The 11,583-nt window shown below is 43.3% G+C and overlaps 1 protein-coding gene across 1 annotated transcript; it reads left to right on the top strand.

Moving 5' to 3' along the window:
- The first annotated feature begins 271 nt into the window (after window positions 1–271).
- On the top strand, window positions 272–9,821 carry PDCL3 (phosducin like 3). Its single transcript, XM_083735686.1, has 7 exons — window positions 272–469; window positions 2,579–2,711; window positions 4,556–4,646; window positions 6,770–6,913; window positions 7,972–8,180; window positions 9,203–9,389; window positions 9,491–9,821. The coding sequence occupies exons 1-6, from the start codon at window positions 464–466 to the stop codon at window positions 9,346–9,348; spliced, it is 729 nt and encodes a 242-aa protein (XP_083591812.1). The 5' UTR covers window positions 272–463; the 3' UTR covers window positions 9,349–9,389; window positions 9,491–9,821.
- The last annotated feature ends 1,762 nt before the right edge of the window (window positions 9,822–11,583 follow it).

Here is an 11,583-nt window from a genome sequence, read left to right as displayed (position 1 = left end):
ATATATATATATGACCTTAGAATTCCTATAACAACCCTATTCAAATGCCATGGTGATTCTATTATAACAGATCTCCTTTTTTAAAAACGCACACGCATATTATTATTATTACATGCGCAACCAGCAAATGTGACAAAAACAACAACACGTGCTGAGTTTCCGGAGCCCAGGGAAAGGTGGGCGGTCCCTTGCTACTGATTTCCTTCCCGTCACCCACCCTTCTCGGCACCCCGCCTCCTCCGAGAGCCTTTCGCTGCTCCCTCCTCCGACCAGCAAGAGAAAGTGCCCGGATCAGTCCTAATACGGGCAACTCGGGCAGGCGCGTCAGCTGGGCGTGTAACGCGAGCTTGTGCGCTCTTGGAGGTGGCCGGCTCAGCGACCCCCGGGATCCACGTGGAGCACCTAAGGAGGACCTGCCTCAATCAGCAACAGCAGCAAAGTTGGGACACCCCGCTCCCCAAACATGCAGGTGAGCTACTCTGAGCTGGATCCTCCCTTCTGGTCACCTGCCGGGAGACCCCTTTGCGTAATGGGATCGCTTTATCTGGAGAAGGGGAAACGGGGCTGGGGACGCGAGTGGGACATAGCACGGTCTGGGCAGGTCCACGAACGATCCCTGCCCAAGGTAGCTGAAACCCGGAAGATCAGCTCGCTTTCTGCTTCCCGTGTGTTCGGTTGCAAAGATGACACGCGGTGGTTCTTCCTGTCGGGGAAGGAAAGGCCTCCGTGTTTCCCTTCCACCCGTCGGCTTTCTTCTTTTCGCGAGCATGCGCTCCAGGCTGCGTTGCATTTGCTAGTTGCAGGATAAGAAACGGAGGCGATCAAGGGGGGCGGGTATTCTTTCAAACACAGGAGGTGGGGAAGCTGGAATTGTTTCTGAGTTCTTAAAAAAGTCATTCTTCCTGCACTTAGCACTGAAGAAATGAACTGTCATTTTGTATGGGATAGGGGAGAGTAAAGTTGGCAGGCTGCTACTGTGACTGCTAATTGAGCCTGAGTGATGTGTAGCAGCCTTGCTTTCCAGTGGTACGATAACTGTGACATCACTTACACGTTCTTTGTGAATGGTCACTGTTAATACAATGGTCACAGTTAGTACATTTCATTTCCCTCTGCCTCACTGTTTACAACACACACCAATCCATGTCTATTTATACAAGCAACTCAGGATATTTCTTCATGTGCCTGATGATGTCGATTTTAGTCCACAAACTACTTATGCCATAATAGGTTTTTTTTTTAATGGCATCTTGCTCTATGCTCTTTTCCGTTTTTGTTTCAACAGACTAATCCTGCTACCCTCTGGACACTAGTTTAATGTAGTCCTGGGTACGTGTATGAAATCCAAAACTTTACTTGCTTTTTCCAGTATGTATTTGTTTTATTTAAGCAGCTCAGGCCTTTTTTTCTACTGGAAAGTGGAACTGAGATGAATCATACTCGGAAAAAAGCCCACTGATTTCAGTGATACTTCTTCCCACATATATGCACATTGGATTGAAGCCTGCATACTTATGTAGAATACGTTTTGTATAGTGTTTGTTGGAATCCTAAAAGAAAAAAAGCCAGAGTGACCAGCATGGCTCCAGATGTTGTGGACTATAACTCCCTAACCATTGGCCGTGCTGGCTAGGATTGGTGAGAGTTGCAGTCCAGAACAACTGGAGGGTTAAGTTTCTTCAGTGCCAAACTTGGGTTTTGATAGTGAAGGTGCTGGAGTGCTGGGGGGGGGGGGGGTAAAGAATGAAGGGCTGGCACTCACATCTTGATAAAACAATTATGGGTACCAACACAAGATGGCTGCCATGGGCAGCAAAAAAAGGATGTGACAGTACTCTAAACTGGTTGGTAAAGGTACCCCTGACCGTTAGGTCCAGTCCCGGATGACTCTGAGGTTACGGCGCTCATCTCGCTGTATAGGCCGAGGGAGCTGGCGTACAGCTTCTGGGTCATGTGGCCAGCATGATTAAGCCACTTCTGGTGAACCAGAGCAGCGCACGGAAACGCCGTTTACCTTCCCACTGGAGCGGTACCTATTTATCTATTTGCACTTTGACGTGCTTTTGAACTGCTAGGTTGGCAGGAGCTCACCCCGTTGCGGGGATTCGAACCACCAACCTTCTGATCAGCAAGCCCTAGGCTCTGTGGTTTAACCCACAGCGCCACCCGCGTCTCAAACTGGTTGGTAGACCTGGCCTATATCTGGTTTTCAACATCGCAATAGATTACCAGCTAAACATTGTGATATACTGATATAGCACAATGTCTGATATACTGATATATCACAATGTCTGAAATAAGGATAATGTCTGAAATAAGGATGGCTGTGTAGAGGCTGGCTTCACATGTTGGCTTTCCCACATTGTGATTTTCTCATAGCTCACGCACACACGCACCCCCCCCCCCCCGATTCAAATTATATTGCCAGGTCTAAAACTATGAAACCAGTATCACAATATGGACTTCAAACCAGTTTGGGGCAATATATTGATATATTGCTCTGCCCTAATGGTGGGTACCATCACAAAAAAAACCCACTGGTTGTAAGTTTCGGCTCTGACAATTCTATGTGCTTTAGGATCCTAATGCGGACACAGAGTGGAATGACATCTTACGTAAAAAAGGCATTCTTCCTCCAAAAGAAAAGCTGAAAGAGCAAGAACAAGCTGAAGAGGAAAGGGAGCAGCAGATAATCCAGCAAAAATCTGTTGGTAAGCCCTTCAGTTGATTTAATGTGATGTTTCTGTAATCTACCTTGCCTTGTCACCAGAATGTATCAACCTATACAGAGCACACCAAGGCCTCATGGTGCATTCATTGCATTTTGAGGTATGGATAACCTTCGAGAAAGGAGTTTGGTACTTCCTCGCCTCCTCTGTGACCTTGAAAAATATTAAGATTAGTCCTTACAGAGCATCATACTGAGCTATGAGGACATTCAAAGAGACATATAGAAGTTCCAGGGCTTCTGGGAAATCATAAGGCTTGCTTTGGGGGACTCCCAGGTGAAATCCTTACAACCTGGGTGGGCATTAGGGTTTTTATCCCCCAGGGAAGGACAACTGATGAAACAGAATCTGGATCCAGATTTCTTGTTCAGTGATAGACTATGAACCTAGGAGAGGTATAAAATGAATTGTTCTTGCGCTTTTTGTTGCACTTTTGTATCATTGTAAATCAGTTTAAATTATTGTAAATTATAGCTCTTTTATTTTTCAGCACAGTCAGCAGTATATTTTTCTGCAGGACCCCCCAATGCTCAGTGTGGGATGCAACTTGTGCAAACTGGGATAGAATCTTGAATAGATACTTAAAAATATAGATGGATAAATTTCTCTTGACAACTCTGATGGGGTGATCTAAAACTGTGGACCTGCGTTGCAACACTTCCCCTCACATCAGGGGCACAGAACCTCAGGCCTAGGTGGCAAATGTAAACCTTCATATCTCTCTGCCCAGCCTTTCAGAATCTCCTTCAAGTCCTGCCTCCTCAGGCCATCGTCTCTCTTCCCAGGCCACAACCCTCGTTGGATCTGATGCACCCCCTCCTCTAGTGCTTTTGTTATGAGTCCTTGAACTGCCTAGATGTATATATGGAGGGGGGATGTAGAAACTGCATGGCTGGGATGTATTCTACTGCTCACCTACTTTTGTTGATGATTTGATGATTTTATTATTTATACCCCGCCCATCTGGCTGGGTTTCCATATGCCTCTGATCCCACTCTTTTTGCCTCTGGCTCCTACACACCAGTGGCATGCAGCCCTCACAATGCTGTTCTATAAGGAATGCAACCCCCTCATTCTCAGGAAGGTCTTCCGTCCAGCCCACTACCTGCTTTACATCATCATATGCACCTGCAGGTCTTTTTGTGGGAATTAGCGTGATGGCTCCGAAGTGCCTTGGTAAAGAAAATGCTTCTCTTTGGAGAGATTTCTTTGACCTTGTGGGGTGCTCTTTCGATCATTAGAAAATATTTTATTGGACAAGAGTGCATCCCTTGGTTTGGACTAATTGCCTTCCATATTTCACATCATTTAGAAAGTGAACTGATGATAGCTGCCTAAAATAAGAGCTTACTCAGCAGGAGCTGCAGCCTTGTAGCAAATGATAACTCCCAGGATGTAAGTTACGGGAGCAGAGTTGCTGAGATAGTGTGGTGCCTGGAATCCTGGATTTTGTGAGGGCCTGGATTTAAGATGCAATTCACTTCTCTTTTGTAACATCTGGCAGATTTGTATCTTGGTTTTATTGTGCAAAATGTTTATCTTTGCAAGCATGAGGTAGATACTCCTTGCCGTATAATACTTTAATTGGTTCTTAATTACCAAGATCTCTCATTTGGAAATTATTTGCATGATGAAAGAGATTCTGTTGTTGTTATTAAATTTATATTGCCCAGAGCAGCAAACACAGTGATAAAGTAATTAAACAACTAAAACATTTAAAAACATTTCTAAGACTCTTATCAACCCATGTGTACCCATTCAGAGCTCCGGTAATGGTTGGCTTTTATTCTGTGCCATACTGATGACCTTGCATTTCTTACAAACAGTGAAAACATATGAAGACATGACCCTGGAAGAACTTGAAGAAAATGAAGATGAATTCAGTGAGGAAGATGAACGGGCTATGGAAATGTACAGGTTAGAGCACTCTGTCCAAGACCCACAAATGTGATTGCCAGTTAAGCACTGGTGTGTACATTTTTTGTTCCAGTGAGAGCAGGTAGTTAGGGAGAACCCCAAGCCTGGAGCAGTAGGAGGACTCTCCCTGATGCCATGCTGACTTGAGAAGAATAGGAGAAAGGAAAGCGCTCTCCTTGACACTGCATTGAACCTCTAAGACACTTGAAAAGCCATGTGACATTTTGCTGTTTTCTTAGTGTCCGTGGCTCAGCAGAATGGGAGGGAGTCCCCATCTCTCCCTGCAATGGCTCATCCTCCTCCACAGTTGGAGAAGATGGGCAAAAACAGGTTGGGCTGGCCAGGAAGGCCAGCTAGGATTTATTGACCCCTGCAATAGATAAGAGAATTAATGAAATCTTCAAGACCCACCCCCTGATTTTCCTCCAGTTTTAGCCAAATCAGGCTGCCTCTTGGTAGCCCTCTAAAAAACAGTAGCTGAAAGGGCTATCACAAAAAATAAGAGGACGCAAATTCTTCCTGGAGGATCAAAGGCTAAAAGTTTAGACAGCATATTCGCAGTGGCAGTAGGATTTGTTTAATAACTTCTCATCTCTCTGTATTTAGGGTTATCTTAGAACTCATGTTATTAGTGTTTACTGTGTTAAATGCAGCAACTAAAATGAATTCTTTAAAACATCTGACCTTGCAAATTACAGTTCAGCTCTAAAGATCATTACATACACCTCTAGCAATCAACATCTGCAAAATGAATATTGTGCTTAGAAATGATAAGTGCCCAGTTTTTAGCAACTGCTCAGTACTGCAGGTTTGTCAATACTGTTGTGGTTTATGTTCTCTCACCTGCTTTTTCAATCTGTGAATCAATAGAACAGTGTGATATTGACATTCACCTATGATCCCACTAATTCCACTAATCCTTCCTGTATTCATCAGGAGCTTGGAAACTGGGTTTCATAATTTGCAACTGAGATGTGATCCTTTATAGAAGAAAAAAAAAGGGATTGGCACTGCAGTCCTATGCTTCATTGGATGCAAGTATCATTCAGTGGGATTTGCTTACAGTCAGTGTTATTAAGACAGCAGCCAGGCAGGTGAATTCCTAAATCTTTTGGCTGCACCAGCATAGATTCGAGCCTGGGCTCTGCAATTAAGGTTGCAATGCTATGTATACTTATCTGATGGGAGGGCTTTCGACAGGGCAGGTGCCACTACTGAGAAGGCCCTCTGCCTGGTTCCCTGTAACCTCACTTCTCTCAATGAGGGAACCACCAGAAGGCCCTTGGAGCGCGACCCCAGTGTCTGGGCTGAATGATGGGGATGGAGATGCTCCTTCAGGTATATAGGGCCAAAGCCATTTAGGGCTTTCAAGGTCAGCACCAACACTTTGAATTGTGCTCGGAAACATATTGGGAGCCAATGTAGGTCTTTTAGGACTGGGGAGAGTCTTGAGGGCCAGATACAGGTGCCTGGAGGGCTACATGTAGCCCAAGAGTATGAAGTTCCCTGCTCCTAGAGTAGACAGTGCTGAGTTAATATGGTACAGCGCCACTTCCTGTGCTCTTACATTTACAGCAATGGCTTTCCAAACAGCTGTGGTCTCTGGGTTGCTGGGGATCAGAATTGGTGACAGCGTGGATGTAGTTACAGTGTAATCCTAGGTTAGTGTGTGAAAGAGAGACAGCTGCATGGGAACTGGGAGATTTTTGTTGCATCTCCAGCACAAAACTGCCGGTTGGGTTTTCCACCTCAGCCCCTTTGAAGGTTCATTTTTCACTAGTTGCAACTGTCCTTGTTACTTACATTTTGGCTCATTTCAAAACCAGTCATCAAGCCTTTTTTGTCTCAACTTCTTGCCTCCTTCCATTTTGATGGAAGCATAGTGGTTGTGGTGAGACATGAGTTGTGAACCTAGGACCTGATCCTGGTTCTGTCTTCCCTAATGCAGGAGCTGTGCAGGAAGCCTTCAACATTCCTTTATCTTGTGTGGGATAGGGGAGGATAAAAGTAAACCATGGTTTACTGAGATAACAAATGTGAAGTGCCTTAAACACTCAATGTTATATCTCTGGTCTCAAATCCATCTGTATGTTTCCTTTTCTAATTCTTTTCCCATGGTGTAGGCAGCAAAGGTTAGCTGAATTGAAAGCCTTGCAAGCAAAGAATAAATTTGGACACGTTTTAGAGATCTCGGGACAGGATTACATCCAAGAAATTACTAAAGCTGGCAAGGATATATGGGTGATACTACACCTGTACAAACAAGGGTAAGCAAGCATTTCAAGATGACTGCTGTTTGCACACAGTTTTTTCTGTAGCAGGTTTGGTCTTGTGAAACTGTCCCCAAACTGGTGATCTTGCATTTTGTGTTTTAGCCAACTAAACATGCTTCGGCAGACGAGCCTTCCTTGCTCTTTCAGAACCCTGATGTTGGTATCTGTTGTGCAAATGAAAGGAATTTTTAAAATACAAAGTCACCCAACTACAGTTCAGTGACATCAGCAGGAATTGATTTGCTTCATTGTTCTAGCCATTAAACCAGGAAGGAGGGTAGTTGTGTACAGGCAACAATCATTTTGCAAGTGTTCAAAGCACGTGCCTATCGCTGAAACCAAGTGGTGGCAGGAAAAGGGAGCATTGCAGGGCAGGGCCATAATGGACTTAAATATTTTCCGCTATCACGTGCGATGACCCGGAATGCAACCACCAAGAAAATCGGGGGTGCCTGTATTGGATGGGGAAACATTTTAAAGGTTGTGGGAAATTTCTCTTCTTTGCAATGGTAGGCGTAGATCTGAGAACCAGTGTGGTGTAGTGACTGGATAACTGGATTACCAAGGAGACCTGAATTGAAATCCCCACTCAGCCAAGAAGATCACTAGGTGACCTTGGGCCAGTAGCTCTCTCTTAACATAACCTACTACTCTGGGTTGTGGTGAGGATAAACTCAGAGAGTGGAAAGCGTGTGTACAACCTTGACTTCCTTGGAGAAACGATGACATAAAAATACAATAATAATGTATGTATCACAGCAGCCTCCGTTTTAAAAGATGCATTCACCCCTTTGTGTGAGAGAACACATTTGCAAGGTTAAATATGTTCCTATTAGGTTACCTATTCTAGAAATGGGCATTTTGTTTTGTTTTTTTGCAGAGCATATCTTTTGCAGAGACACATGGAAAACATGGCATTTTATTATTTTATTATCTTGTAATTTCATTCTCCCTATTCTTATGGCTGTTTTTATTAATAAGAAAACAAAAAAGGGGAAAAAAACATGGCTCTTTAATGGATTTCTTCCCCTTTTCCTTTTTAAAAAATAAAGTATTCCCCTTTGTGCCTTGATAAATCAACACTTAAACGGACTTGCAAGGAAGTTCCCTGATGTCAAGTTTGTCAAAGCCATTTCAACAACCTGCATACCCAACTATCCAGATAGAAACCTCCCCACAATCTTCGTCTACCTTGGAGGGGACATCAAGGCCCAATTTATTGGACCCCTGGTGTTTGGAGGCATGAACCTGACAAGTGATGGTAAGTAGCTGCCACTTAGACCTTGACAAAGGGCCCAAATGGACACAACCCATGGCACTGTCTCCTTGTGCCCTGTTTGCGTTGATTGGCGGCTGATCCCTTTTATGTGTTTAAAACATCAATAGGTTGCTTTTTGGTACTAAACCGATACTCAAAGCACTTTGCAAAGTACGTAGAAACTCTTAAGAATGCAAAGGCAGCAAAGACGACTCATAAGATTAAGAGTCATCCTATGTACCCAGCTATAATTGTAACCTGCCCAGGTTCCTTATGGTACAAGTGGGTAAGAAATCCTATAAAGAAATACAATAAAAACATACCGGATTGAGACACTGCTGAACATTGTCCACTTAATTTGGTTCTGTCTCCACCTCACAGTCAAGCTCTGCAAGCCACAGTCTCTGTGGGTTTTTGTCCCTGACTCTGTGGAACAAGTCAACTTGCGTAACAGAATCACATTAATTTCCTCCCCACCCCCCTTCCTTTTTGTTCTTTCTGCCTAACATAATTGAGGCTGGCTGGTTAGATTGCCATCACAGTTAACAGTGAGACATCTGATTAACTTGGAAGTATTGACTTTCTTCCAACTTCTGGGGTGTAAGCCAATTTGAGCCCATGTAATAAAGACCTGCTGCTAGGTGGAAAGTGTTTCTGGGTTGGGGCAGTAAAGAAAGAAGCAGGAAGTAATGGGGAGCCGTGTGTACACATTCTTGCTTTTTGTTTCTCAAATCTCCCTTTAAAACAGCAGATGAAACATTAACAGCTGCTTCTGCCTCTCCTGACAACAGTTATAAAGATGACCTTGCATTTGTCTGCCTGAGAACATGCTGGAGTTTTGAGGCAATTAACCGTATTTCCATTTTCTTCAAAGAGCTCGTGTGGAACTTAGCACTGTAGTAAAAGCAAATTTGAAAACAGCAGATGGGAAGCGCACGTTCCGAAGAGCAGGAACACAGAGATGCTTTTCTTTGTTCCAGCTTGTAAGTCACTGCCGTGTGTCATGCTTCTCTCTTGCGTTTTAGAATTGGAGTGGAAGATTTCCGAGTCAGGCGCCATCAAGACAGACCTGGAGGAGAACCCCAGGAAGCAGATCCAGGACCAGCTGATGACTTCCATCAGGTGCTCTGTCCCAGCAAGGAGGGAGGAAAGTGACCCAGAAGATGACTAAGGCCTCGTGTGAAGCTCAGTTCTAGGCCTGATTACTCTGAAGTTAGTCTGACTGCATTCAGTGGGACTTGACTTCCATGTAAAGAGTGCATGTGATTGCAACCCCATAAATACCACTGATGGGTTTTTGCTTTTGCTTTTAGATTTTACTAAAAAAGTCATGGTTATGTGGAGGCTTGCAGAGCAGTAAATTGGAGGAAATTGGAAAGGCTTCCTGATGAATCAGGCGCTTGTTGTGGACATTCCCTACAGTGGACATAACTACTAACAGCACATTCACCCTCTGGGTGTTTTGCTTGTTCTCTTTCCTCTGTTGGGTGACAACTCTCTCCTCTGTACCAGAGTCATTTTAAGCACAGAGAGTGCTTGGTCATTTCTATGCTTTTGACAAAGGCCAACAACTCCATTATGGTTGGGAAAAGGCTATAATGCAATTCTTGATTCTCAAATAAAAATACATGATTAATTTTTAAAGGGTTGTGTGGAACATTGTGTATATTTTATTGGGCAGATCCAACTGTAGAAGGCTAATATTGCTTCCAAGGTCTCAGAATTAAAGTGAGAATACAGTATTTATATATTTACTTAAAATCTTGAAAACTCTGAAATTTCTTTGACTGTCTCATGGAGATGCAGTGTGTTTTATTCTATTCTTGAAATGTAACAGAAGGATATTTTTAAACAGTTAAATTTGTCCTGCACCACATGTTCTCGATTTTGGTAAAACTAGTGCAATTGCATACAGTGGTACCTCTGCTTAAGTACTTAATTCATTCTGGAGGTCCATTCTTAACCTGAAACTGTTCTTAACCTGAAGCACCACTTTAGCTAATGGGGCCTCCTGCTGCTGCTGCGCCACCGGAGCACGATTTCTGTTCTCATCCTGAAGCAAAGTTCTTAACCTGAAGCACTATTTTTGGGTTAGCGGAGTCTGTAACCTGAAGCGTATGTAACCCGAGGTACCACTGTATATGTTTTCTCAGAGGCACGTCCCCCTCCATGCTCAGTAGAACTTACTCCCAAGTAAACATGTACAGTATATACTGCAGCTTTAGTGGCTGAGCATCTTTCTCCCGCCCCTTTGCCCCCCATGAAAAAGTGCTATTTAGTCTTGTATTGAAAGTAGGTAAATTATGACCCCTATAAATATTTTTTTGTTGCCCATTAAAGCTGTAAAAAAAAATGCAGTAGAATGCATTCAATCTTCAGGCTTCTGGATATTTTATTGAGTAAATATAATTGCCAATCCAAACATGCAGAAAGACCATTTGGACTGTGCCATTTTAGACTGGAAGTGAGGAATCAGCATAGAATCATACAGTTTTAGAGATTGCAGAGAACTCTGGAGATCATCTGGTCCAACTTGATTCATATTGCAAAATTGCTTCACATATAAAACAAGAAACTGCTCAGAGAAAGATAAAACACCCTCTTTCCTGACATGCTAGCTTTCCATGTGCAGGAAAGGTTTTCTCATGTGAGGGAGTATTCACCTGTAGCCTGACATACTACAATACTATACTATATTACTACTCTACTCTAATAAAGAGCTCTGCAAAAAGTTACGTCAAATTATTTGAGCCTTCCTCAACTCTTTAAGAGTGACTTTTCATGTAACATTTTGAAACTGGATACACACTGCCATAGGTACATATTGAAATACGGTAGCTAGTTTTTATCTGCAAATATGTCTAGAAGGATTGAGCCCTCATGTCATAGAACCATTTGGTTGGAGGAAGTCTTGTAGACCATCTTGCCCAACTCCCTGCAGGAAACTTTGAGCATCCTTATCAGATGGTTCTGTGCTTGAAGAGGCCCAGGAAAGGCAAAGTTGCCCCCCGGGGCCCCAGGTAGTCGGTTCCGTTGTTCAACTGTTCTCCCTATCAAGAAATTATTATGCTCAACCAGATTTTTTCTTCCTGTAATTTAAGCCCATTGGATCCTGACCTCTGACCGTTGGAGGGGGTGTTGGGGGCGCATTACAGTGACCGTTTAAATTCATCTACACTTTTCAACAAGTGGTGGCATTTTAAAAAAACACTTTGGTACCATTTCTACGGTATTCTATGTGTTTATGTAAAATCTTAAATTTGGGCCTTTGCATAATTATTTTGCATGTGCTAGTATTTTACATCACTGGAGAAGGCATTTTAAAAATTGATTTCCTGTCTCAGATGAACTTAATATTTCTTAACAGTACTGTATTAAACACTGCCCAACAACAATGTTCTCCGGG

This window comes from Podarcis gaigeae (genome assembly GCF_964106915.1).
Source record: "Podarcis gaigeae genome assembly, chromosome: 4".
Taxonomy (NCBI): domain Eukaryota; kingdom Metazoa; phylum Chordata; class Lepidosauria; order Squamata; family Lacertidae; genus Podarcis; species Podarcis gaigeae.
This window is presented reverse-complemented; position numbering and strand designations above follow the sequence as displayed.